The sequence below is a fragment of the Nannospalax galili genome, unplaced genomic scaffold (assembly GCF_000622305.1).
Source record: "Nannospalax galili isolate Female #2095 unplaced genomic scaffold, S.galili_v1.0 scaffold553, whole genome shotgun sequence".
NCBI classification, from domain to species: Eukaryota; Metazoa; Chordata; class Mammalia; order Rodentia; family Spalacidae; genus Nannospalax; species Nannospalax galili.
In genome coordinates this window covers 5,276,175-5,293,523 of record NW_008336313.1, presented here as the reverse complement: position 1 = coordinate 5,293,523, position 17,349 = coordinate 5,276,175, and the positions used below count along the sequence as shown (strand labels likewise).

The window sequence follows — 17,349 nt, the reverse complement described above, 5'->3', positions numbered from 1 at the left end:
GGAAAAAGGGTATCAAGACTGGAAGATAAAGTAGATGAACTAGACCACTCAAGCAAAGATTATGAATAATTTAAGAAATCACAAGAATGGAATATGCAGGAATTGAGTGATACCATAAAAAGACCAAACTTACGAATCATAGGCAAACAGGAAGGAGAAGAATCCCAAGATAATGGCATGGACCAGATCTTCAACAGAATCGTAGAAGAAAATTTCCCAAAATTAAAGACATGCCCATACAAATAGAAGAAGCATATAGAACACCCAATAGACAGGAGCAGGAAAGAAACTCTCCACAACACATCATAGTAAAAACACTAAATGTTCAGAATAAAGAGAGAATACTGAAAGCTGCAAAAGAAAAACAACAAGTCACATATAAAGGAAAACCCACCAGAATTACAGCTGACTTTTCAGGGCAAACTATGGAAGCCAGAAGAGCCTGGACGGAAGTATTCCCAGTTCTAAATGACCACAAATGCCAACACAGATTACTTACCCAGCCAAAATGTCTATTATAGTTGAAGGGGAAAGAAAAATCTCCCATGACATAAATAGGCTGAAAAAATTCATGTCCACAAAACCAGCACTTAAGAGAGTTCTACCCAAGGGGTTACGGAAAGAAACTTAATGAAGGTATAACAATGGAAATGCACAGCTACACTAAGAATGTAAACAGAAATAAAAATGAAAGGAATCAATACACATCTTTCATTAATGACTTTAAACATCAAAGGACTAAACTCCCCAGTCTTTTTGTTGTCTACAAGAAACTCATCTCAATTTCAAGACAGGCACTACCTTAAGGTGAAAGGATGGTATAAAATATACCAAGCGAACAGCACTAAGAAAAAAGCAAGTGTTGCAATTCTAATATCTGACAAAATAGACTTTAAACTAAAACTAATCAGAAGAGAGAAAGAGGGCCACTTCATTCTGATCAAAGGAACAATTGACCAAGAAGGTACTACAATCATGAACATATATTCACCAAATGCTGGTGCACCCAACTTCATAAAAACAGTACTATAGGACTTTAAGACCCAGATTTAATACCAACTCATTAATAGTAGGGGACCTCAATACTCCATTGTCTCCATTAGATAGGTCAACAGGACAGAGAATTAACATAGAGACATCTGAATTAAACAATACCATACATCAAATGGGCCTAACAGACATCTACCGAATATTCCACCCATGCACCAAAGAATATACCTTCTATTCAACATCCCATGGAACTTTCTCCAAAACTGACCATATACTGGGGCATAAAAAAACCTCAACAAATACAAAAAGATCAAAATAATTCCATGCATTCTATCAGACCACAATGCAATAAAGCTTAAAATCAACACTGGTAGAAACCCTAGTTTCTACATGAACACATGGGAGATTAAACAACACACTCCAGAATGATGAATGGGTCAAAGGAAAAATTAAGAAAGAAATAAAGTATTCCTGGAAATAAATGAAAAGGACAATACAACACAACAAAACCTCTGGGACACGTTGAAAGCAGTCCTTAGAGGGAAGTTTATAGCTCCAAGTCCCTACATTAAAAAATCAGAAAACACAAATAAATGACATAACATTGCAACTCAAGACACTTGAAAAGCAACAACAAATGAAACCCAAACCCACCAGACAAGAAGAAATAACAAAAACCAGAGCAGATATTAATGAAATAGAAACAAAACAATACAAAGAATCTCAAGAATTCCAAGAACTGGTTCTTTGAAAAGATAAACAGGATTGACAGACTGCCAGTCTAGTTAACCAAAAGAAAGAAAGAGAACCTCCAAATCAACAAAATCAGAGATGAAAGAGGAAACATCACAACAGACACCAAAAAGATCCAGACTATTATAAGGGAATACTTTAAAGACCTATATGGCACACGCCTTTAATTCTAGTGCTCAGGAGGCAGAGGCAAGTGAATCTTTGTGAGTTCAAGGCCATCCTGGTCTACATAGTGAGTTCCAGGACAGCTGGGGCTACAGGGAAACCCTGTCTCAAAAAGACCAAAAAAAAAAAAAGCAGAAAAACCTATATTCTACTAAATTTGAAAACCTAAAAGAAATGAATGAGTATCTAAAAATATGGGAACCACCAAAACTAAACCAAGAAGAAATCAACAGCTTAATAGACTCATAACACATAAGGAAATTGAAACAGTAATACAAAACCTCCCAACTGAAAAAAGCCCAGGACCAGATGGATTTACAGCAGAATTCTACCAGACATTTACAGAAGATCTACATCTAATACTACTTAATTTATTCAAAAAGAGAGAAATAGAGGGAGAACTTCCAAATTCCTTCTATGAAGCCAGCATCACTCTAATACCAAAGCTAGGTAAAGATACAACCAAAAAAGAAAAGTAGACCCATATCCTTAATGAACATAGATGCAAAATACTCAACAAAATACTTGCAAACTGCATACAGACACACATCACAAAGATCATCCACCATGATATGATCAAGTCAGGTTTATGCCAGAGATACAGGGATGGTTCAATATACGTAAGTCAATAAATGTCATAAATCATATAAATGGACTCAAAGACAAGAACCACATAGTCTTCTCAATAGATGCAGAGAAGGCCTTTGACAAAATTCAACATGCATTTATGTTCAAAGTTCTAGAGGGAATTGGACTGGAGGGAACATACCTCAACATAATCAAAGCCATATACAACAGGAAAATATTAGAAGTCTTTGTTTTACATAATTAAACCATTATGTTTTGATAAGAAAACTTTGTATGTACAGTAAAAACACTGCATTCTATACCATATGATAATCTCATGTCTGAGCCAAGGCGTTTCGGGTAGCATTCACTGGAGTTAATGGTATGCACCACAGTGCAAGGTGCACATGTAGTATGTTTAGAGCCAAGGCTGTAGGGAAATTGCATGATGCAACATGAGCAAAGGCTGCCAGAAACACCTTGGATTCATTGTGTGCTTGATTTTGAATTACTTTTTGCTCATTGCAGTTCAGAAATCTTTCACTGTTGTCAAATTTTTATGACCACCCCCAACATTCAGTGATATGACCCCATATGTGGTATAGAACAGCACATGTACTCTTGCAGCCAGTCTCTGTTCTCTGCCTCAGGAAGTTTAAGGCTGAAGCTAAACCGTCATCCTTAGAGCCTGCCAGGCGACTCTCCCTAGAGACAAGGATCTGCAGAGCTGGGTAAGGCAGCTGGGGAGTGGGGTGGGAGCGCCAGGCCTGAGTCCGAATCCTAGCTTTGCCGTTTATTAGCCTGCCTCAGGAAGTTTAAGGCTGAAGCTAAACCGTCATCCTTAGAGCCTGCCTGGCTCTCCCTAGAGACAAGGATCTGCAGAGCTGGGGAAGGCAGCTGGGGAGTGGGGTGGGAGCGCCAGGCCTGAGTCCAAATCCTAGCTTTGCCGCTTATAGCGGTGACTGAGCCTGTGGATACAAAAGCAGAGCTAAGGCTTTAATAGGTGTTAAGATCATGACAGAAGTGTCATCACCTTCCCCACCAACATCCACTTGCAACTGAAAAGGAAAAAGCCAATTGCTCTGGAGAATGGTATCTACAAGGCACCCCAGCCCCTCACTGGGGGATTCTAGGCCAGTGCTCTACCACTGAACCACACCTTGCAGCCCCTCACTGAGAGATTCTAGGCAGGTGCTCTACCACTGAAACACACCTTGCAGCCCCTCACTAGAGGATTCTAGGCAGGTGCTCTACCACTGAGCCACATCCCCCAGTTCCTCACTCTGGGATTCTAAGTAGTTGCTCTACCAATGAGCTATACCCCAGCCCCTCACTGGGGGATTCTAGGCAGGTGCTCTACAGTTGAGTCACACCCCAGCTTCTGTTCTTTGCATTTCTTCTTTCTATCTTGTTTTCTTTGCCTCCTTGCTTCCCTGCCCTTTTCTTGAGTTTTCTTTTTGCCTTTGGCCATTGGTCCTCCTCTGGCCCCTTGCCTCAGGACTGCCACCCCCACACAGGGCACATCCTCTCTGCCAACCCCTGCCATGGAACCTTGGCGAACTAGCATGGCCTTGGCATCTCAAGGGCTGGGCTGCAGCCCAGAGCTGTGTGCGTGACAGGACAGTGCCCTGAGAGCCCTGCAGCCCAAGTCCTGCTCCCCTCTTCCAGTAGCAAAGCCCAAAAGTTTCCCATTGGCCACATCCAGACTGATCTGCCCTGAGGAAGCCTGGAAATGGGAAGGACCAGGGAGGGAGGAAGAGAGATTGGGAGAAAGCTTCCCTTCCTGTGGTGCCTGTTGATAATTGGCTCTCCGGGACTGGCTGGGGACACAAGGGCCAGCTGGGCCAGGAAGTGTACAATGCTGTTCTTTCAGGAGAGCCGCTGCTGGTCCCGTGTGACTCCAGCGAAAGAAAGAGAACAGCTTGTTCTCGGAGGATGTTCTCTAACCTAGACCCCCCTCCAGAGGTGAGACTCAGAGCCCCCAACTTCCACCCTCTGCCCTTGGAGCACCCCCTCCCTCTGTCCTGCTGGCATCAGTCTGCAAAAGAACTAGACCCATTCAGACTCTTCAGAGAGTCTGGGCCACAGGGACAGGGAGGAGAATCTACTGAGTGTTGTCGGGGAGCAGGGAGCATTGGGGCCTGGGGACTTAGGAAGAATGTCCTGTTGTGTCTTAGAAGGCATGGGCCCATATGGATAGGGAAAGTGGGGTCTCAACTCTCTGAATTTGTGCGCACGCACGTGTGCGCGTGTGTGTATGTGTCTGTGTGTGTGTTGTATGTATGTGTATGTACAGGACTATGCATGCAGGTACCTGTGCATGTGTGTGTGTGCCTTTGGAAGCCGAGGTCAACATTAAATGCCTTTCTTTCTCTCAGCCTTATTTTTTCCAGACAGTATTTATTTTTCAATGTGTACAACTGTTTTGCTTACATGTATGTAAGTACACCATGTGCATGTAATGCCTATGGAGGCCAGAAGAGAGCATTAAATCCCCTGGAACTGGAGCTACAGCTGGTTGTTAGCTACCATATAGGTGCTGGGAACTGAACCTAGGTCCTCTGCAAGAGTAGCCAGTGCTCTTAACCACTGAAGGCTCTCTCCAGCCCCAACATGAATACATTTCATTTGATTAAATCTACCTCTCACCCCTACTTCCACCACCACGCCTCCATTTAATGGGGGCTTCTGACCTAGAACATGCATACTGGAGCTGAAATCATTTGTTTTAACTCTCACTTTTGTTTACTGTGTCTTGTGATGTAGGACACTATTCTCACTTTTTCTGTGCCTTAAGTTTCTCATGAGTAAAATATTCATAACAATACTCACCATGATAATAAATACTAGTTAGGTGTTACCTCTTATCACCATTATTGATGGTGCATCAGCAGTATCACCACTATATACTAGTGTTACCACTAAAGGATATAGCTTGCTCAGGAATAGAGAGCTAAAGGTGGAATCAACACAATTGGTTTTTTTTCCGCCCCAAGGCCAATTATACCCCACCTCCTACTCTCTTGCCATCTCAACATTCATGGTCTAGAGAAGAAAGAGAAAGGATGAGAAATCTCCTGTTGCCCAAGTACACATTGTGAGAACAAAGTTTCACCAGCCAGGGTCAGGTGTAGAGGCCCAATGACATTGTCTGGTGTTTAAGTTCAGTAGTAGCTCTGTGACCATCATGTGGAAAACATGAAGCACCAGGAAGAGGGAACCTAAAAGGCCCAGTACTAGATTAAAGGTAAAGCCCTGGGAAGGTTAGTCAAGAGCCAGCCCAATCTACATGACTGTGAATAACATAACTGGTCCTCCGTAGCATCTGAGCATTCTCTGCCCCACCTACTTGCAAATGAAAAGCCTTCAGTGGTCATCTGAAGCTTTGCATGCAGAACCCAGAGTTTAGCCCCTCAGCATGGCATATAAAGCCACAGAAGATTCCAGAAAGATAATGTACCCTGGCCAGGAGCTTATTAAGGAAGAGGGAAGGCCATTGACATGGCTCAGTGGGTAATACCTGCTGCCAAATCAGATGACCTGAATTTGATCCCGGGAACCCAGAGACTGTGGCAGTAAGAATAATAGAGGGATGTCGATGTCGTTTTATGCCAGAGTGCCTCTGTGTCACTTAGGCAAAAGTGCCATCCTGGCACTTCTGTTCCTGACTGAACGGAGGTATAGAGCATTTGCCAGCCTATGTAGCAGGTGAGCAGCTACATATTGTAAACAAATCTGTATCTTGTCCTTTGAGGGAAGTTAAAACCCAATTTTCTGTCTGTCACAAGGCTTTGGTTAGTGAACACAAAGATTAATTCACTTACCTTTGGTCTCTCTGGGGAAACGCTGACCTCAAGATGTCCTGTGCCCCTCTGGTGCTTTCTAAGAGGTGCTCTGTTGTAGATGTACCTATATCTAGATATCATATAGAACAGTTGGATACTGGCTCAGTTTTACGTGGGCTGGGGAAGAGCTGGGCTGACTGAGAGCATGAGGGTGTTGGGCCTCAGAGGGCTTGGCTGCCAAGGCAAGTGATGGAGTGGAAGACCTAAATGTGGGGACCAGAGGGATATGACTTGGGCTCAATATGGACACAGGCATTGGTTAAGCCACTCGACCTCTGTGATACTTGATTTCGTCAGGAAAGAGAGTGATCACACACCTCCCTGAAGACTGCTGACGAATCATTTGGCTACTTCATTGAGACTTCATGTAGTGTTAGCTGAGCCTGAGGGTTAAAGGGTATGAGTGATGGTGCATCGCGTAGTTAGCTGCATGATCAAGGGACAAATCAGCTACTCTCTGGCTCATGGTTTCCCCTTCTTCCACTACTTCTTCCGCTAGGTGCCATGGTTAATGTATCTTTCCTACTTACTCAAATGTTACAGGATGACAGGCGATGGAGGCCAAGGAAGTGCTGTGTAACCTGGAAAGAATTATACAGAAGTTACTATCATAAAGACCATAGTAACACATTTCAAATGCTTAGGATTCGGCAAATACTGACTTAAGTGCCTCACTTAGGTGTCACTGAATTTGATTTTAATCTCATTCTAACAGTTTTGCTAGGTGGAACCCTATTTACTATTTATTTTTCAGTTAGTTATACTAAGGTACAAAGAGCTTAAGTAATTTTGCCCAAGGTTACACAGATAGGCATAAGAACAGGGTAGAGACCAGAATCTTCAATCCCAGCCAACCAAATTTCAAAACCTAATGAAGTATTAGTTGTTAGACTTACATTGGCATCATGTGATTCCTATTTCTAAGTTTCTCTCTAAATAGGGTGTGTAGTGATCCACTGGACTTTTAAGCCATGGTGCTCCACAGAGCTGTTAATTTGTCCTCCTTATCCCATAAACATCTTAGGAACATGTGCTTATAACCACAAACAGACACATCTGTGGGCTGAGAATGGATGGATTGATAGAGACATAATTCAAAGACAGGTGGTAGATTATAGAAACATGCTCCAAGATAAAGATAAGAATAGCCATGTAAAATGCAGGACTCTGGGGGCTGGAGAGATGGCTCAGCAGTTAAGACACTGGCTGTTCTTGCAGAAGACCTGGGTTCGAATCCCAGCACCCACATGGCAGCTAACAGCTGTCTGTAACTCCAGTTCCAGGCACATGGCAGCTAACAACTGTCCGTAACTCCAGTCACAGGGGATCCGACATTGCCAGAGGTGCACTTATCTACATGCAGGCAATACACGAATACACATAAAATAAAAATAATAAAATATATTTTTTTAAAAAGCAGGACTCTAGCAGAACCATTTTCAGACTCATAATCTTGTTGGAGAGAGTACTGGCTTGAGAAAAAAGGTATCATAGTAACAGCAAATGGTGAACTTTTTCCCGCTGCACACCATGATAAATGCCATTCACATGTGCAACATGGTTGGTCCCATGAAACTGCCAAGATTTTAACAATACCCCTCCCCAATTTTCTTGTGGAAAATTAAAACAAATAATAGAAAATTTATTTTTATCAATCCATTTTATAGACTTTGGTTAGTGAAATTACCCAGTTAAGTAGCTAAAAAAAATATTGTCCCAATAATTCCATTAAATTCAACAAATTTTTTATGTCCTGTGGTATACAGTACAGTAGCCACTAGCCACATGTGACTATTTGAATAAAAAACTCTCAGTTCCAGAGCCAGGTATCATGGGACAAATGTGGCAGAAAGAATGGCTGGACTCTTGGGTGAGGGTCTAATAATCCTCCACCCATTCTTCTTTGAGCTCAATCTTGAGGGCTTCGGGCAAGTAATCACAGCTGCTCTGATGAAGATAGTAAGAGCTGTTATGTTCCGAGGGCAGCATCCTACAACAGGGGTCAGGGAAGGACAGAGAGCAGGAGAAAGGTCTAAGAGGGGATGACTAACCTGAGGATAGGCAGGCAGGAAAAGAGAAAGGAAGACTTCATACACAGGAATAGCAATCTTCGAACTTAAAAAAGGCAAAAACCAAAACTACCTTATTTTCTGTAACTGAATTTCATAACTAATATTTAATGTTTTCTAAACACTACTGAAGGACAAGCTTGAATAAAACTTATTTCATTATTAAAATTTTAATACAACAGATCTCAAAAGAAGTCAAATGCAAATGTGTTTACAGTATGATTCCATTTATATGCAATCTGGGATTGGCAAAATTATTTCTATGATGTAGAAATCAGAAGAGTGGTTGCCTCGGGGAGGGATGGTAGGCTAGGTTTGGGAGCTGGGACCAACTACAAAGGATTCAGTAGCAGTTTCTGATGTTCTGTCAGGTAGGACACTGGTTACACAGGTGCGTGCATTTGCCAGTGTTTGTGGAGCTGTTTGGTTTCTGTGTATTACACAGATAGTAAATTACACCTCAGTTAAAATTACATGCTGAATTGATACATGGTGGATAGATTAGATAAATGGTAGGTGATAGCTGAATGATGCATGGATGGATAGATGGATAGATCAATAGATGGATAGATGATAGACATATAGATAGATAAAAGACAGAACTGTAACTTGTTTTCACTAACAGGATTGAAATTATGAAAGTGTTCCTTTGTCTTCTAGTGACCTTGTCTCTGTGAATCTCATGTCTCAACTGGAAGATTTGGGGCACTCTTCCTGATCTTGTGTGGTGTGGAAATAATTGTGTTGCTCTTGCTTTTTTCCATTGTTTGAGACTTTCTTTCTAATCAAAAGTGGACAATTAATAAAGTATGGGGGCTAGAGAGGTGGTTCAGCGGTTAAGAGCATTGGGTACTCTTTCAGACGACCTGGCTTTGAATCCCAGAACCCATATGGTGGCTAACAACCATTTATAACCCCAGTTCCAGGGGGTCCGATGCCCTCTTCTGACTCCCATGGGCATTCCAGGACACAGGCACACTTACACACAAGCAAGCAATATACTCATACACATAAAATAAAAATAATAAAATATTTTTTAAAAAAGAAAATTGCCAGAAGATTGCAAATGCTATTATTTGGGAATGGAAAGATTTACTCAAAGTGAATTTATTTCTCCTTTTCATCATCTCTTCTTCCTCCTTCTCCTCCTCTTCTTTGCCACCGTATTATTATTTGAAATAAGGAACATATATTCTTTTTATAATTTGAAGCTCAAAAAGTCATCCTGCTGATCCAGGCATTGTGTGGCAGCATACTTCTTTAATCCCACCACTTGGCAGGCAGGTCTATATTAGTTAAAGGCCAGCCTGGTCTACATAGTAAGTTCCAGGCCAGTCAGGGCTACATAGGAAGACCCTGTCTCAAAAAATAAAAAGCAAGCAAAGAACAACAACAAAAGTCATCTTGCCATGGCTGGAGAGGGTATGATTATCCATGAGTGCCATGCAGTCATGTGACTACTCGGGTCTTATATTCTAGTCAGTGACACATTTCTGTTGACACAGCAGGCTCTGTGGTGGATCAGTACTGGTGGGGTCTTGGTAAGTGCTGCCACTTTGTTCCTTGTCTAACCACATTCTTCTGATCCCTCTCACTGTGACCCTGGGGATACCCTGGAACATCTTGGGTTTGCTTGGTCGTGTTTTCTGTCTGCCCTCACTGCTTCTCTCTCTCCCTGTTCCCCAGATTCTTACCTGACCCTCGATGAACCGATGAATAACATCACCACATCCCTAGGGCAGACAGCCGAATTGCACTGCAAAGTATCTGGGAATCCACCTCCCACCATCCGCTGGTTCAAAAATGATGCACCCGTAGTCCAGGAGCCACGGAGGATCTCCTTCCGGGCAACCAACTATGGCTCTCGACTACGGATTAGGAACCTTGACACCACAGACACCGGCTACTTCCAGTGTGTGGCAACAAATGGCAAGAAGGTGGTTTCTACTACTGGAGTCCTGTTTGTCAAGTTTGGTAAGCGGTCTCCAACTGGAAGGCCCTTGACCCAATGGAGCAGGATATCCAGAGTCCACAAAGCAAGGAGGGAAGACAGGAGCACTTACTGAGACCCACAGTTGGCACCATTGTGTCCATTTTACAAATAAGCAACCCACATCTCAGCAGGGAGTTACCATGGTCAGGGTGGCCCAGCTAGAAAACAACCATAGTAGGATGGGGGGTACCAGTTCTCTCTGACACCCCCCACCACTGCACCCATTGAGTTCGGAACACAGGTGTTCCTTGTTCATGGGCATGGGGAGTGTTTACGTCACTCTTCTGTCCAGCTGCCCTCAGAGACTCAGCTACTGCAAGGGATAGCCTCATGCAGTCACCAAGCCTCCTAGAGGGACCCCTGCAAAGACTAGGGGTCACACTGTGTTGATGGTGTCTTTACATTTGTCTGAATATTTTTTAGAACCTGTGCTATGGATGACACAGAAGCGGTTGGGGGATAACTGGGGCAGAACACTAAAGCTCAGAAAAATTAGGTGGAAACTTTAATGTGTCATTGGTTGAGGCATGCACCCTCCTGTTACTCAGACTGTTTCTTTTGTTTTTCTCTCATTTCTCCAGGGCCTCCTCCGACTGCAAGTCCAGGATCCTCGTAAGTATTCCAAATCTCCATCCTCTGTCATTTCTAAGCATTTCTCCATAGGTTTCTGGGAGGAAGCCATGTTGTCCCATACTGGGGCCAGAACACTCTTTTTCCAGACACTGTTGCCTTCGCTTTCCCTCTGATGTGAAGAGTCGCAGGAGACCAGCCCTGGCAGTAATCTCTAGCCTGGCAATCTTGAATCTGACTGATCAAAGCAAACCTCTTCTTGCATTTACTGTTTTTAAATTAATCTAACAGTTAGCGGCAACAATGGATTTGGTGAAATCAAACAAAAAATGATAGAGTGCTGGCCTAGGAACGTTTCCTCGCTGCTAACAGGGTCTGTTTTACATTCTGCAAACTTTTCTGATGCTTTGAATTATTGAACAGGGCAAAATTAGGTAATCGCTCTATTTTTATTCCCTTCAGAGAACTCAGATGCTGGAGTTCTAACTCGCAAAGGAGAGGGAGAGCCACATCTTAGACTGAGAGTTCCCTTGTTAATGAAGTCTAAGGATTTCATTTCTTTAAATGATGCTATTGTTGATGCGTTTATTATTCTGGCTGAAGGATTCTCATCTTTCATTCTAGAAGCATCCACTTGGGGAGATTTTTTTCTTTATGTATATTTGTATTTGGAGAAAAAGACCCCATTTATTCAAACTCTTGCTCTGCAAGAAAATATCTCCCATACTTTGTAGACTTCTGAAGGAGCACTCACCAGCTCTGCCAGGAAAGCATCAGCATGCCTGGCCTGGACCACACCAGGGAGAGTGTAACAGCTACTTAGCATGCTCTAATCCCCTGTGTGCTGCTTAATTACAGTGTGGGGTATTTTAGTGCATTGGTGTGTGCCTGAAGGCCCAGTGGCCCACAATCCCATTAATAAAAATAGGTACTGGCTAAAAATAAACATTGGTCTTCAGCCACACTGCTCTGCTATTTCATCAGTCAGTTAAAGGCATCTGTGAAGGAATCTCTAAAATCAGCAAATGCTAATTGCATTCTGCTCTCTGAGATCGAACTTCTGTTGGTCAGCCTTGCATTTCTTGAAGCTAAGTTTTTCTTTAAAGTTGTCTCAACCAATTCCATCATATGTGGAATTCTTTTGAGGTCTTATTTAAACAAAGATTAAAACTTTTTTTACATGCTGTAAAAATGCTTCCCACACTGGTCATAATTGTTCATATTAATCTGTGTTCCAAATGAGGCTGATAATCCAGTCACAGGGTGATTTTTTTTGTGGTTCACTAACCTTCCTTTACCGTTCTGCCCAGGGCTATTGACTTTCACCCTGCTGTTTTTGCAGGAGGAAGTTAATCCTTTGTAATCTAAGTCCCTTTTAAACACAGACATGGCCTTACTTGTGGAAGCTGTTGCTCTCTTTGCTGCCATCTTTCTGGTGACCCCAGTGTCTTATGGTTTAGTTTTATACAAAGATGATTTAGCAGATTTGTAAGCCGATATCCCTGGAGACACTGAAGTTTCTTAAAGACAGTGAAAGGTATCTGTTGACATCAGATACTTGTGTTTCTTGTTTGTTGTCTACGTGTCTATTGTGTTTAATTAGCAACAGCACCCTAGGCATAGCTGCCACGTTTGCTTGGAGCGGCTTATCTAAAAATGTGAAACCCACATTGGAAACTCCATAGGGCTTTTTCACTTCAATCTCCATCTTCTTGGCATTCTTAACTGGCGTTTTGATACACTTTGCTTCTTTTTTCTTTTTTTTCTATAGTATTAGTTATTACTATTATTATTATTATTATTATTTAGTGTATGTGGTATATGCATGTGTGTGTGCACAGGGGCATGAGCCCATGCATGTGCTTAGGCTAGGGAATGCTGTCAGATGTCCTGTTCTTTTGATCTCCACTTTAACCCCTTGAGTCAGGGTCTCTTACTGAACTTAGAGCTAGGCTGGCAGCCAGCAAGCCCCAGGGATCCTCCTGTCTCCTCTTCTTCCAATCCCCAGTGGTGGGGTTATAGGCACCCTCAATAATGCCTGACTTTTTATGTAGATTCTGGGCACTTGAACTCAAGTCCTCATGTTTGTACAGTAAGTGCTTTTACCTACCGAACCATCTCCCCAACCCCAACAGTTTTTGTTTCTTTCTCTTAAAAATTCATGGCACATTCTGAGTTTTTCTTCCCTCAATGCCACCACTTACTTAGTTTTTATGCACTCCTAAGACTAACTCCCAAATATAATAGTAGTTCTCATCCCTGTCCTCATAGCCCCTAGAGAGCCAGCAAACCTAGAAACAGGCAGAAGTTAACAGAGAGCCCTGGGGACATTATGGCATTGAGGATAACGTGGTTGGCCTTCTGTTAAATTGTACACTGCTTTGTCCCAGAATAAAAGTGGCATGCAGTTATAAATTGCCATGTACTTGAAAGTGGCACAAAGTCACTGAAAATAAAATAAAATGAGTATCCAAGACACAGTGGAACACATTCAGCAGATCAAAGCAGTGAGATATAGTGGTATGTAGACACTCCTTTGGGGGGAACCAACAGCTTCAGGTTTTCAGGATAGTGTTTTAGCTGAGACTAGGAGCAAGTTTGAGGTTTTTGACTGGCTCTGTTTATAACCCCAATCTTTATTTCTGCTGTTTTTGCTTGGCGCTGGCCTACCCTGGCAGTTACAGGGCCTGGGGCATGAGCACAGTGAAGGGCACGTACATTAAAAGGTATAAATCAAGCCAACAAAACTGCTAAGTGAAATATGCTCTATCCACCCACATTGACAAATTTACCTTCATACCCGCGAATAAAAAATATCTGTGTAAAATTGCAGTTTTTCTATGCCTGAAAGCCTAAACTATCAAAAGTTAATGCTTTAATCATTATTTTGTATGACTGAATATTCTGTTCATGGGTCACAAATAATTATATTTAATTTGTAGATTTTTTTATATTAGGCCCATAAAATATTTTTAACTTCATTTCAGTAAAGAGCTTCTTATGTTATTTTACACAAGGTCTTTATATAGTGTATATTCTATTGACAGTAATGCCAAATTAGATAAACTTCCCTGAGTCACTGTAATCCCTATTTCTATTTTTTTAAGATTTTATTATTTTCTTTTATAAGTGTTTTGCCTGCATATATGTAAGTGTACTATGGCACGTCCAGTGCCTTTGGAGGCCAGCAGAGGGTGAATCCCCTGGAACTGGAGTTAAGGATGGGTGTTAGCTGCCATGTGGATGTTGGGAACTGAACTCAGGTCCTCTAGAAGAGCAGTAAGTGTACTTAACTGCTGAACCATCTCTCCAGCCCCAATCCCTTTTAAAACCTCCTTCCATCTGAAGTAACATCTAGAGCCAATGGCAGATATCAGTAAAATTCTTAAATAATACTTAACCTAGGGGACAAATTAAGAATTGTATGTACCATGTTCAAACAGACATGGGATCGTATCTGATAACTATCATTACGGAATATGCTACAGATTGTGTAATTTTATCATGTGCATCAGTTGTACATATGCACAACCCCTTAATCTATACAAATTGAAGAGTACAGTCACCTGATATTCATCAGTGGGGATACATCTAGAAAAGGGCATCATCAGGCAACTTCCTCATTGTGCACCAAAGAGTGTATTTACACACAGCTAGATCGTATAGACCAGTCACTTGATATAATCTCTGATGGAATCATGACACATAGTAAATAAGAGATGCGGGAGGCTGCTGCCAGCTTAACACAGCATACTGTCTTATAATAAATATTTTTAGATGTACACTCTAAATTATGATGAAAAGCGCAGTGAAGAATTGTGTCGTAAATATGTAAACCAATGACGTGGATGTTCATCATGATAAAATACTATGTACAGTACATCATTTGTGGTATACCTTTACATGATAGCCAGGACTGTAGGTTTCTCTAATACCAGTATGACCCCAAGCACACATCACAGTCTAAGATATTAGAAAGGCTGACAGCACTAGATGATAGGAATTTTCACCTCCATCATCTGAAGGGGCTACCGTTAGAGATGAGGCCCAGTGTTGACCAAATCATCATTGTGCAGACAGTAGTGTAATAGGAATTGCATAGTTATTTTGTAAGGCGTCTCTAACAAAATATTGTAAACCATATGGCTAAAACTTTAGAAACTTAACATCAAATAGTGTGGAAGCTAGACATCCAAGATCAAGGCAGCCTCAATGCTTGGTGTCTTCTGAGTATTACACAGAAGGATTTCTATCCTCTCCTGGGGTAGTCAGTACTTTCTGGCCTTCCTTGGCTTGTGGCTGCTTTGCCTTAGCCGGGGCCTCCATGGTGTTCTCTCTGAGAAGTTCTCTCGAAAGCCCCTTTTTGTAAAAACAGCAGTCACACTGTGTTAGGACTCACATCATTAATCTCATTTTAACTTGACCTCTGTAAAGACCTATTTCCATCTAAGATTGCTTTCTGAGGTGCTGGGGGATAGAGCTTCTATATTGTAGTGTGTGGAGGGGATCCATTTTAACTGATAACTCTTCATATTGCAAAACCTTTCTCAGCCATGTGAAACGCTCACTAAGTGTATTTTCCTAGTATTTGAGAGCATTCAGAATCACTGGTTGGAATATAATGGGAAACATAAAGATAGGTGCTTGGTAATATTAAAAATTATGTTTGTTGTGCAAAAATATTGCATTTGCACTGAGAGGAAGCTTGGACTCCAAGGCCAGAGGGCGAAATGTGTGGAGCTCCTCTGGAGCCAGAACAGTGTTGGTCCCAGGAGTGATGTTTAAGGTTCTGATTAGACTGTTCCAGCATGGATGCCAGTCTCAAGGCACAGAAGGTCCAGTATGGACTTAATCTTATTAAAGTCATTTTGTCTTTTATATGAGGGCACAGGGCAGGTTTCCTTCCTTCCTTTCTCCTGCCCTTCTTTCTTTCTTTTCTTTTTCTTCCTTCCTCTCTTTCTAACTAACAGTTTTACTGACCATATGTTTTATTGACCATAAAATTTATCATTTTAAAGTGTTCATCTCAGTGTTGTTATGCAGTCAGAGGTGTGTGGCCCTTACTGTTACCATACAATACTTGTCCTTTTGTGTTTGGCTTAGCATAATAGTTTGGGTCCCAGTCACATTACATTATATAGTATTTCACCTTTTCATGACTGAATGCTATTCTGTTGTGTGGTTCTACCACATTTTCTCTCTCAACTGTTGGACACTAGGTTGCTTCTGGTTTTTGCCCATTCAGAGTAATGCTGTGACTATTGATGGTGAACATGTTTTTGTTGTGTGTACATTTTTAGTCTTCTGGGTATGTGCCTGAAAGTATAATTTCTGGGACATTGAAGAGTCTGTGTTTACATTTTTGAGGAATGGCAACACTGTTTTCCACAGGGGCTGCACCTGGAGAAATATTTTTTATTTATTTTATTTTTTTTGGTCTTTTTGAGACAGTGTCTCCCTGTAACCCCAGCTGTCCTGGAACTCGCTATGTAGATCAGGCTGGCCTAGAACTCACAGAGATTTGCCTGCCTTTGCCTCCTGAGTGCTGGGATTAAAGGCGTGCGTCACTACACCTGGCTTACACTGCCTTTTTATTAGAATTTCAGGTTAGAGTGCAAAGCAGAGGGCTTGATCATGGCGTCTCTGTATATTGCCTCGCCCCATACAGAAGAATTCATTCCAAGGCAATTGACATTGAGACGTTTTCACATGCATTTCTAATCTCTATATACATGACTATCACTGGAGAAATATTTTTTATATTAAAGAGAAAGTAAAAGGATTTCAGTTTCCTGAAATGTCCTCAGATGTTCTCTAAGGCTCATTTTCCTTTAAAAAAATTAAATTTAGCTATCTGCTTTTCTATATATTTATCTACCCACCTACCTATATACTGTCTGTTTATCTATATATATATCTATCCACCTACCTATATGTCTGTCTCAGCCATCTTGCGACATTGCTATATGGTGTTGTGGCTGTTTGTTCAGAGAATTACCTGGAATAAATGTGAACCGTCTTTATTCTCTGTCAGTTCAGCTCTGGAAGCTGCTGCTCAGTGAGCATGCTCACTTAATGATTAGACAGAGAAGTCCTTAAACCAGGAACTCTGCTGTGCTTTGCCAAGGGCCTGCATGAATGCCTTGGGCCTGCCTCTGGCACTCTGGCAGCTGACAGTAAGCCTTGGCTTCATGTTCTGTTGTGGGGCCTCACAGACATCAGAATGAAGAAAGAGGGGCTTGCTTTCCTGGACATGCACACAGTGCCACTCCTGAAAATGCATTCTCCCCCAAAGACTAAGTCAGAGAATTCAGAGCCCAGTGGACTTCTCTTTGCTCAGACGCCCCTTTGATCTTTGTGGCCCTGCTCTTGTTCATCCCAGCTGGGATTGCCATAT

General features: G+C 41.9%; 1 protein-coding gene across 1 annotated transcript in view; it reads left to right on the top strand.

The window, feature by feature from the left end:
* Window positions 1-17,349, top strand: part of Ror1 (receptor tyrosine kinase like orphan receptor 1) — a 380,915-nt gene that overhangs the window by 255,626 nt on the left and 107,940 nt on the right. Inside the window, exons 3-4 of the mRNA XM_008831069.3 lie at window positions 10,076-10,363; window positions 10,964-10,994. Of these exons, the coding sequence (XP_008829291.1) occupies window positions 10,076-10,363; window positions 10,964-10,994 (319 nt within the window). The remainder of the gene's footprint in view (window positions 1-10,075; window positions 10,364-10,963; window positions 10,995-17,349) is intronic.